Source organism: Antechinus flavipes, chromosome 3 (assembly GCF_016432865.1).
Source record: "Antechinus flavipes isolate AdamAnt ecotype Samford, QLD, Australia chromosome 3, AdamAnt_v2, whole genome shotgun sequence".
Lineage (NCBI taxonomy): Eukaryota > Metazoa > Chordata > Mammalia > Dasyuromorphia > Dasyuridae > Antechinus > Antechinus flavipes.
Window position 1 is genome coordinate 614896437 of NC_067400.1, and position 10888 is coordinate 614907324.

At 51.8% G+C, this 10888-nt stretch overlaps 1 protein-coding gene and 1 non-coding gene across 2 annotated transcripts; both read right to left on the reverse strand.

Moving 5' to 3' along the window:
* Positions 1-4630: 4630 nt before the first annotated feature.
* NOP53 (NOP53 ribosome biogenesis factor) lies at positions 4631-10414 on the reverse strand. The gene is made up of 13 exons (XM_051989261.1): positions 10049-10414; positions 9642-9706; positions 8358-8439; positions 7575-7777; positions 7377-7447; positions 6912-7007; positions 6701-6805; positions 5967-6134; positions 5659-5834; positions 5234-5300; positions 4935-5011; positions 4791-4847; positions 4631-4702 (listed from the first exon to the last, which is right to left on the reverse strand). Exons 1-13 carry the CDS (start codon positions 10255-10257, stop codon positions 4696-4698), a joined length of 1383 nt encoding a protein of 460 aa, XP_051845221.1. The 5' UTR covers positions 10258-10414; the 3' UTR covers positions 4631-4695.
* LOC127558530 (small nucleolar RNA SNORD23) lies at positions 5073-5195 on the reverse strand. Its single transcript, XR_007952908.1, has one exon. It is a non-coding gene; the product is annotated as a small nucleolar RNA SNORD23 (small nucleolar RNA).
* Positions 10415-10888: the final 474 nt, after the last annotated feature.

Here is a 10888-nt window from a genome sequence, read left to right on the forward strand (position 1 = left end):
GAAAATCAAGTTTTCTTTAAAGGGGAGACTAGAAGCATACTGAGAACTTGCTGCCTTTACACAGATTACCCCTTGTTTTTCTCCTTTTTTAGTATTTCTTAAGTATTTTTTCCTAAGAGCAGGAAAAAAACAACCGAGAGATCGCAGATCAGCAGCTCTCAAAGTAGTCAGGGAATCATCGCAAAAATCAAAAACAATTTTCAATTTTGATTACATCAAATTAAAAAGCCTTTGTACAAACAAAACTAACGCAAACAAGATTAGAAGGGAAGCAACAAACTGGGAAAACATCTTCACAGTTAAAGGTTCTGATAAAGGCCTCATTTCCAAAATATAGAGAGAACTGACTTTAATTTATAAAAAATCGAGCCATTCTCCAATTGATAAATGGTCAAAGGATATGAACAGACAATTTTCAGAGGATGAAATTGAAACTATTACCACTCACATGAAAGAGTGTTCCAAATCATTATTGATCAGAGAAATGCAAATTAAGACAACTCTGAGATACCACTACACACCTGTCAGATTGGCTAAGATGACAGGAAAAAATAATGATGAATGTTGGAGGCGGGGATGTGGGAAAACTGGGACACTGATGCATTGTTGGTGGAGTTATGAACGAATCCAACCATTCTGGAGAGCAATCTGGAATTATGCCCCAAAATTATCAAATTGTGCATACCCTTTGATCCAGCAGTGTTTCTATTGGGCTTATATCCCAAAGAAATACTAAAGAAGGGAAAGGGACTTGCATGTGCCAAAATGTTTGTGGCAGCCCTGTTTGTAGTGGCTAGAAACTGGAAAATGAATGGATGCCCATCAATTGGAGAATGGCTGGGTAAATTGTGGTATATGAATGTTATGGAATATTATTGTTCTGTAAGAAATGACCAGCAGGATGAATACAGAGAGGCTTGGAGAGACTTATATGAACTGATGCTAAGTGAAATGAGCAGAACCAGGAGATCATTATACACTTGGACAACGATATTGTATGAGGACATATTTTGATAGAAGTGGATTTCTTTGACAAAGAGACCTGAGTTTCAATTGATAAATGATGGACAGAAGCAGCTACACCCAAAGAAGGAACACTGGGAAACGAATGTGAACTATCTGCATTTTTGTTTTTCTTCCCGGGTTATTTTTACCGTCTGAATTCAATTCTCCCTATGCAACAAGAGAACTGTTCGGTTCTGCAAACATATATTGTATCTAGGATATACTGCAACATATCCAACATATAAAGGACTGCTTGCCATCTAGGGGAGGGGGTGGAGGGAGGGAGGGGAAAAAAATTGGAACAGAAGTGAGTGCAAGGGATAATGTTGTAAAAAAAAATTACCCTGGCATGGATTCTGTCAATATAAAGCAATTATTAAATAAAAATTAAAAAAAAAACAATTTTCAAAATCCTCTATTAGGATTTCTAATTGGCACTCGTAACCTGCAGAAATAAAAACTTTGGGGGGCATGTTCTCTGTAACATTTGTGTGAAAAGGAGTCCAGAGAGCAAAAGGAGCAAAAAGCAAAAACACCATTGCCTTCATGCATGCTGGGACGCACCTCGGAACAGAAAATAGCTCATATGCAGATAGCGCGTCAGGGTTTCTAAAGCAAATTACATGTGGCTCTCACAAGCACCCTGTGAAGGTAACGTAGCCCTGTTTTAAAGATGAGGAAATGAAGATTGTGTCAGTGACGAACCAGAAACTTATACAGCTACTAAGTATCTGTGGCAGGACCTTAACCCAGGTCTTCCTTGTTACACCCAACAGTAGTAGGTGCTTAATAAATGCTGAATGACCAAAGAGCATAGAAAGTGTAAACAGTTTATTAGAAAGGAAATAGGAAACCAGGGGAAAAGTTCACAAAGTTTCTCTGATAAAGACCTCATTTCTCAAATACAGAGAAGAGTCAAATTTATAAAAAACGAAAACTATTCCCAATTGATAAGTGATCAATGGATGGACCAAAGCAATCAACTGGTATTGGTCCGTATCCCGAAGAAATCAAAGGGAGGCAGCTAGGTGGTGCAGTGGATAGAGCCCCAGCCCTGAAGTCAGGAGGACCCAAATGCAAATCTCAGACATTTAATGATTCCTGGTTATATGAATTTCTCAAATACAGAGAAAAGTCAAATTTATAAAAAAAGAAAACTATTTCCCAATTGATAAGTGATCAATGGATGGACCAAAGCGATCAACTGGTATTGGTCTGTATCCCGAAGAAATCAAAAGCTAGGTGGTGCAGTGGATAGAGCCCCAGCCCTGAAGTCAGAATGACCCAAATTCAAATCTCCTTCAGACATTTAATGATTCCTGGTTGTATGACCCTGGGCAAGTCACTTAACCCCAGTTGCCTCAGCCAAAAAAAAAAAAAAAAATCAAAGAAAAAGGAAAAAGGTGCTGTATGTACAAAGGCATCTATCACAGCTCTTTTTGTGGTGGCAAAGAATGAGAAATTGAGAGGATGCCCATCAACTGGGGAATGGCTGAACAAGCTGCGGTACACGAATGTCACGGACTGCTCTGCACACTGATGAGCAGAATGATTTCTGAAAAATGGGGAAAGAGTCAAGTGAACTGATTCAAAGTGAACAGAAGCAGACCATAGGACAGTATAGGCCATAACAACAGTGTGGGATGACCGACTATGAATGGCTTCGCTCTTCTCAGCGACACAACGATGTAAGACAGTTCCAAATGTGCCATCTCCACATCCAGGGAACTGACCTGACAACACAGACTGCAACGAGTTTTCATTTTAAATGTTTCTGCATTGACCAGTATGGAACATCGAGCATGATTTCACGTGTAATTCTATCATATTGTTTACCTCTCCAAGGTCCAGTCATTAGCTAGCAATAAACGCTCTTAAAACTTCATTACTTTTGCTGCCCTGTTTTTCTCTCGTGAGAACTCATAACTAAAAAAAATTTTTAATGCCTTCAAAAGCAAATTTCTTTTAAGAGGTAAGGGAATGCAGATAGTCCCTAAAGAAATGTGATTTGTGCAGGTAAAAGACCCTAAAAGTTGCTGCTGATGCTGAAGGAAGTGATGGAAATACTGATTCTCCCATTAATCAGAGCCCAGGCGCTGGCTCCACCCCTAACTCAGCCCTGACCCTGGGTAGGTTCTTCCTTTGAGCCTTGCACATTCCCACCCATCCATACCCCTCTGGGGTTTCTTTACCACTTTTCCCGTGTCTCCCTGACCACGAGCAGAGCCCAGATGCCCCCTGCACTGCCACACACCCACGTTTCCCTCCCAATGAAAAAACACTGAGCTAAATAACATTTCCTCACTCACGTGTTGGTTACAGCACCCCCAGGTTATCCCCAAACACCGGGCACTTCTGGCCAGGTGAGAGTTCACTTTAGTGAGGCACTGTAGTGCCCTCCCCGAGCACGCTGTCTGCCAGGCACAGAGCCCCTGGGGGACACTTGCGGCACAGTGACTGAAATGCCCCCCTGGGCTGTGCCCGGCAGGGCTCGATGAGCTAAGCTGCCCAGATCAATAGGCAGCCAATAAAAGCTGCCAGGGGCCGCTTGGGCTCTGGGCCCTGCCTGGGGAACCAGGTCAGAGCTCAGCAAAAAGCACTTGGGCTCCTGCTGAAGTAGGGACCGTGAGAAACAATCTTGAATCTTTGTAGTTAGAAGTTCATTACTAGTTCTTCACCCCCTAATGCAGGTGGCATTTTTAACAACCCAGACGTACTGTCCTGAGAGTCCGGAGACCTTGACAACCTGACAAGCTTAAAGAAACGCTGCTTGCTGCTGCCTGAGAATGACCCCCTTAGAGTGATAACTTTTGCCTCCTGTTTAGAATAGAAATTCCTTTATTACGACAAATGCATCAAGAAACATTTTGATGTCTCTCTCTTCTTTCTATAAATATATGGCCCTGAGGCCACTCATTACTGACCCTTCCCATCTTGGTCTTGGGGTCCAGTCATTAGCTAGCAATAAACGCTCTTAAAACTTCATTACTTCGGCTGCCCTGTTTTTCTCTCACCTCGGCACTTCACTGCTAAATACCAACCCCAAAATACTGCCAGGGACTCCACTTAACAAAACGGTGCCTGGAAGGTGGGGGGACGCAGAGCCCCGCACCCCACAGTGACCCTGGGCCCGGCGGGGCTCACTGGTTGGCCTGTTCCCCGGCCATCTCCCCGTGTGCTGAACCATGACTGACACATCGAGCAGGTGCCGCATGGACTCTGGAGCTCCCGGGAAGAAAAGGGGTCTCTCCCCTCGTGGGCCGTACTTTCTCTGGGGGAGACACCCATGCAGAGCACATGCAAGGTGTTCTTGGAGGGGCAGCCAAGGCAGCGAAGAGGTGCCCAAGGGGCAGGGGGGTTCGTGGTGCTCCTTCAGGTTCATCTCTGACCTCACATGCTGGGACTGTCTTCTCCCAGACATCTCTCATCCAGCACCCCGAGACCCCCAGCCTCCTGCACGCCTGCTGTGGGACGGGACCCGGCCACGGCTTCCTTTGCTCTATGGTCAGTGGGGCTTTAATTTTTTAGACTCTGGTGAACGACAGAGTCTGGGCAGTTTCCCGGGACAACCCCTCTCCAGAACCAGAGCCTAGAACAATTTGGACCGAGACTTGGAGCACGCAGAGACAGACCAAAGAACTTTAATGGCGCGTGAGGGACTAGGCAGAGCAGACATCCCAGGAGCTGCAGCTACAATCTGTGGGCAGAAGAGAGCAGGAATGGTTAAAAACCAGCCATGGGGCCCGCCGGCTGTGTGGGGGGCAAAGGGGCTCGAGGATACTCACGGGAACTCCCGGAAGGACCGCTTCTCCACGAGCTTGACCTTATATTTTCGCTTGAACCTGGGCATGGAGACAGAAGGAAGGTCAGATAGCAGGCCCTCTTCCCGAGACCCTCCCCCGGGTGGTCCGACCATCTAGACCCCTCACCTGGCTCTCTCCCTGGGCTCGATCATGTTCCTGCGCTGGAAGCTCTTAAATCGGTCCCGCAGAATGCTCCCCTCAGGCTAGGAAAGAGAGAGGCGTCAGGTGACCAAGACCCTCTGGCTCCCCATCCCCACCTCCTTGTGCCCTCAGCCCCCAGGCCCAGACCAGACCCGGCCTTCCTAGGGGACCCATGGTGTCGCCCACTGTCCCAGACCACTCAGGGCAGGGCCTCAGGCGTGCAAGGATGTGTCTCATCACCGGGCACAGGACCTCCCCCCCCCCCCCCCCCCAAGGCCCAATACCTTCAGCTTCCTCAAAGAATCTGCCAGCTCGGTGCTAAGCTGCACGTCAATGTCTGGAGCCTGGTACCTGGCAGGGAAGAAGGGGGTACATGAGTGCAGGGCTACAGGGCGCCTCCCCAGCTCTGCACCCTGCAGGTTCTCCGTGGCCCATAACTGCCTGAGGGAGCCCAGAGGAGCAGGGAAGCCTTCACCTGGCTGGGGGGAAACCTCGCCTTCTTTGCCGGGTTCCAGAGGGCAGAATTCCTCATGGGAAAGAGGGGGCACTAGGGGCAGGCAGAGCTGGGACAGACACCCCTCGTCCTCCCCTGTCTCCCCACCAGGAGAAGGAGTAACATCCAATGGCTAGGGCTACACCGAGGGGGGCCCCAAATGGCAGGAGAGATTCCCGAAGAGAGCAGACACCCCCAAGACCCCTGGTTCCTCACTTTAGCCGCCCCAGGCGTCGAGGTTTCTCATCCTCCGCCAGCCGCTTCAGTCTCCGCCTCTCTCGCCGCCGCGCCAGCTCTGCCAGCCGCTGCGCCACCTGCAGCCTGATGCCCCGGAGCTGGAACACCTCCTGGCGCCGCTTCTTGGCCGCCCGCTCGGCCGCCTGCTGAGCTTTCTATGAAGAACCCCGCCCCCCAGACCCAGGGTCAGAGGGTAGAAGCTCTTTGCCATCTACACAAGTACCAGGGAATCCAAGCCACCCAAAGAGGGCTGTGGGGGGAGCAAGACAGGCCAGCCCAGCCCTTACCAGCTTGCGGGCCTCCTTCTCCCGCCTCCTCTGCTGCTCCGTCTTCTTCTCAGGGCCTGGGGGTCTCTGCGTCTGGGAATCTGCCTCCCCCTCTCCTTCAGGCTCTGCAGGGGTCTCCCCATCCGACTCCTCCAGGAGCCCCTCACATATCTCCTTGAATTCTGATTCCTGGGAGGAGGTACGGGGACTACTGGATGGCACACAGACCCCTGCTCCCCATCACCACCCCCAGCCCTCCAAGGTCAGGCGCCCATCGCTGCTGGCCCAGACCACTGCAGCCTCTTCCCTCTCTGGGCCTCCTTACTCCTGAGTCTCGTGCCCACTCACCTGCTCCCCCATTCACATCTAAAGGCACCCAGGTCGGTCCCCACATCTAGAGCTACGAGCTCCAGAGCTACATTCCAATTGTCTGGGAGTTCTGCAGAAGCCCCCCAATCTCTCAGGACCCCCTGTCCCCCTCTCAATTCCCACATCAGCTCCCACAGGAGGGTGCTCCTGGTTTCTGTGGGATGGAGAATGCCCAGAGAACAGCCCCCAGACCGGGATCCGAGAGGCCCAGGGAAGCCTGTGATGTGGTTGGGCCCAGGCTGGCTCTATGGCTGCTCCATTACAAAGTTCTCCTCCCTCCCACTCTGTGGATCCAGATGGAGGTGAATAGAAAGGGCAGTTGGGGCCCGAGAGTCCCTCAGGGTGGGTCTGGCAGCCACTTGGCCCCGGGGATTCCCAGCAATCACCTCGGTGGGGGCCTTGTCCACAGTGGGGAAGGCGAGCTGACGGCTGAGCTTCTCTTCCACCTTCTGCCTCTGCAGTTCCACCTCGTGGGCCTCCCGGAGCAGGGCCTGGCAGGGACAGACAGGCAAGCCTGACGAGCAGGAAGGGGGGTGGCCCCCAGCATGCTCTGGGCCCAGCCAAAGGGTCCAGGGTGAGAAGGAAGGGAGATGGTACCTGGTGGTCCTGGAAGGAAGGATTGTAAGAGCCTCCGGAAGGGATCACCTCCACAGCCGGGGCCTGCGAGGGCTTGGTCTGTAGGCGCTGAGGTCGCTGCAAAAAGGGGAAGAAGAAAGGGATGAGAGTGTGCAGATGGAATGCCCTCAATCACCTGCAGGCGCACAGGAAGCCACCGTGGCAGGAGTCTAACCCCACTGACCCCCTGGGGGCCCTGCCAGAGACTCCCCTGCCCTAAGCTGCAGTGAGATCTTTGGAACTGGGACGGCAGAAATCGTCCTTGTCCGAAGGCTCCATTTTACAGATGGGAAAGTCAAGGTTCAGAGGGGAGGGGAGTTGCCCCAAGGTACGGGTGCCTGACTCCAGGCTCTTTGCAGCAACCACAGGCATTTTCAGCTAGATGGCCTCGAGACGCCTTGCCCCCAGAACACCCAAGTCTTCCCCTCCCCCACACTCAGCCCCTACCTTCACTGCCTTCTTCTTCGTCTGTTCCAAGAAGAAAGTGTCCTGTCCAACCAGAGGGCGGTCCAGAGGATCTAGAAAGGACAAGGAGGGGGGTTAAGGGAAGGGAAGGAAGAGGAGCCTCCCCCCAAACGACTCCACCTCAGCTACAAGGGCTGCAGAGAGCAGCAGGGCCCAGCCCCCTCCTCTCTCCTCACTTACTGTCCTCGGCCCAGAGGTCGTAGAAGGGCCGGCCCGACGTTTCCGCCGGGTCAGAGGGCTTGGTCTTCGGCTTTGGGGGCTGCCGCAGCCGGGCCTGGGCCTTCCGCACCTCCCGGGGCAGCTTTCCCTGCTGAGCCAAGTGCTCCCACAAGCGCTGTTTGCGTTTCAGCTTCTTCCCGTTGGGGACCTGGTGGGCGAGGATGCTGCCAGAAGCGGGAAATGAGAGGAGAGATGAGGGAAGGGACCCTAAGTCCCCCTCCCTGGCCCCCTCTATCCGGCACCTGTTTCCCAGCCTGCGGGCTCCTCCCCTCCAGCAGGTTCTCTGTTGTCTGTCTAACACTGTCTGCCCACTCTGAGCCACCACTCGTCCCACCTCCCGCTCAGGAACCTGCCATGACTCTCCAGGGCCCCCCAAAATCTCATACACACTTTTCAGCTTAACCCTCATGGCTTCCCCAGGCCAGTACAGGCCTTCTTTCCTCCTCAAATACCTTCTGCCCTTCCTACAGTGAATATCCTCCCTTGTCCTCTCTGAGCTCCTCCCGCTCCACAGGGGCTGCCGCAGCCCCCACCCTCTTAGCCTGGAAGCCATTTGTGGTAGGAAATGAAGGTGCACGAATAAAAGGCAAAGAAAAAAAGAGAAAGGTGGCCCCATGTTCCTGTGTCGCAGTGGTGGGGAAACCTTCCCCCTCATCAGGGGGCTTCCTCTTCTCCGAGTTACCAGAAAGAAAACCCCAGGGAGGACGGAGACCCAGGAGAGGGGAGAGAAGGGCCCTCACTCACTTCTTTGGAGTAGGTACTTTGGACTGTGACTCTAAAACCTGGTCCGTCCAAGACTTCTTCAGGTCCTGATTTATCTTCAAGTCTGGAGGAAAGGAAGTCATCAAACAGAGTAACAGCTGGCCCCCGAGAACACTTTGCACCCCAGATTTCTACATCACAATTCTGCCTCCTTTCACCCAAGGAGCTACAACAGGGAAGGGGGGCTCGATGGCTCCCTCCTGTCCCACCCATTGGACTTCCCTACTCCCAGGATGAGAGGGAGCTTCCATTTTCCCAATATGAGAGTTCTTGGTAGGGAAGGAGGAGGCTCCTTTATCTTCCAAGCCAGAGAAAAAGCTTGACCATACAAAGACCCAGGACTTGCCTTTTTCCTTTAACTATATTATAACTACCTTACTTTTACACCTTATTTCCTCTCATGCTCCTCCCATGCCATTTTTTGTGATACACTTTTAAAAGTTCAGCAAATCTAATCAAAACACTGTTGACATCAGACATTAAATTCAATACTCCTCCTTTTTCTGACCTATTTTACTTCAATGAAAAATATTTTACTAGAAACTTAATACAAAACATCAACAAAAATGCCGTTTAATCCCCCACTGACATTGAAGTAAACTAATTTCAACATTGTATCAAGTACTGATAAAATGTTTCCCTCCAAAGGTATCTTCCAGATTTACACTGATACTCTGTCATTTCAGGCTTCCTTTTAAAGTCTATTTCAGGCTTCTCTAGGATGCTGCCTTTTAGTCCACAAAACAGACCTAAAAGGGGCTCAAGAAATCATCCAATCCCATCCCACAATTCCCCCTTCATTTATATTCCTCTCTACCCCAGTATAAGCTTCCTGTAGGCAGGAGCGCCTGGACTCAAGCTTCTGGCAAAAGGAGCGTGCAGTGCTTGCGGAATGACCGATTCTAGATAAATAGTGGATCCCGTAACGGGGCCGTAACATCGGGGCTCCTGGCTCTCAGCGCAGGAGGACGACACCTCCCCAGGGGAGTTCTATTTGGTGCTTGTTTTTTCACACATCAGTTCTAGTGTTTAGTTTCTTTTTGTATCTCCAGCAGTCTTAGCTCAGTCCCTGGCATACAGTAAGCGCCTAATGAATGTTTCCTTATTATTTACTTAAGACACCGAGGGCTGGCCAGCTTCTTATCGTTCAAACCAGGCCAGAGTTGAACTCTCCTGCTGTCCCTGAAAGGTCTCCGCCGCCCTGCCCCCCCTCCCCTCTGTCCCCCCTCTCCTTCCTCTCCTCTCCCTCAGTCTCCCCATTCTCACCTTTCTCCTTGTGCCCCGTGTCCACAAAGAAGAGGTTTTCATCGGGGGTCTCCGCGATCAGGCCCCTGGGGGCGAAGAGAGCGCGGGTGAATACGGGCTGCTTGAAGGGGGCCGGAAGAGGCCGACTTCACCTCGCTCATCTCGGCTGTCGGAGCCAGGCCCGCCATTCCCACGGACCGCGGACCCACGGACAGTCACCCGGGGGCCCAGGCGTTGGCAGAGTGACCCGCTCCCCCGGCCGGCGCCCCCATAACCCTCAGGGACCTTCCTCTCCGGGGCACAGGAACTGCTCCTTCCCTCCGGAGCCAGCACCGGAAGGGGGCCCAAGACCACCGGAAGTAGCCGCCAGACGCCCACCCCGCTGAGCGTCTCCGACCCAGGAATCCCCCCAGACCCCGCGGGCTTACCCGGCCGTACGCTCTTGCAGCCGCACGTCCTCCAGGAACGTGTCCACCTCCTTCCCCAGCGGCTCCTCGGCCAGACGCCGCCAGCCCCGCTTCTTGTTCCGTGGGCCGCGTTTGCGCCGCCTCACGGCCCCGGGGTCCACGGAAACGGAGCGGAACCCCAGGAACCCCGAATCGCCCGCATCGCGCTTTGCGGCGCCCCCGCCGGCCATTTTGGAAAAGGAAAGAGAAGCGTGCTGGCGATTCCGGATATCCGGCACGCGCCTCTTCCGATCCCCCACTTCCGGCTGCCGCCGCCATGTTGGTAAAGGTGGGAGGCAGCCGGCTCCTTTCGTGCTCTGAAGTGAGGCTTGTTCGCTTTCTGGAGTACGTCACCTCACTGACGTAAACCATCGCTTTGTAATTTAAATTTTACTCTGTTAGTCACCGCGAGCACTGTGCTGGACGCTGACAAATGGGGACCCGTAGTTCTGTGTTCCTGTTCCACGTGGAATCAGAAACCTGAGTTCGAATCCCAGCACGTCACCCTGTTTACCTCCGCGTCTGCCGAGCAAACCCCGAGTGGGAGCGGGAGGAGGAACTGCAGAAACAGAAATTCGCGTTCACACTTATATATGTCGTGATATATTCCTATGACGTGCTATGCTATAAGGACAAATTTGCGTTTACATTATTCACATTTGTGTTGATGTTTGTACAAATTGTTACATATTAACGTGAAGTAGCAATAAATAACATACATTTTATACAAATTGTTAAGTATTACAGGTCGACCTAATACACAGTGTAATATATGTAACATGGTATGCAAAGTGTTATACAATATCATGCAAAGTGTGCTCT

What these genes read in the sequence shown, in the direction of transcription:
- NOP53 (XM_051989261.1), bottom strand. Translation starts at nt 10,257, where the DNA reads ATGGCCGGCGGGGGCGCCGCAAAGCGCGATGCGGGCGATTCGGGGTTC. An exon ending in CGACCTCTGGGCCGAGGACA is followed by an intron (nt 7,448 to 7,574) that starts GTAAGTGAGGAG and finishes TGTCCTTTCTAG; the next exon opens with ATCCTCTGGACCGCCCTCTG. An exon ending in CTTCCTTCCAGGACCACCAG is followed by an intron (nt 6,806 to 6,911) that starts GTACCATCTCCC and finishes TGTCCCTGCCAG; the next exon opens with GCCCTGCTCCGGGAGGCCCA.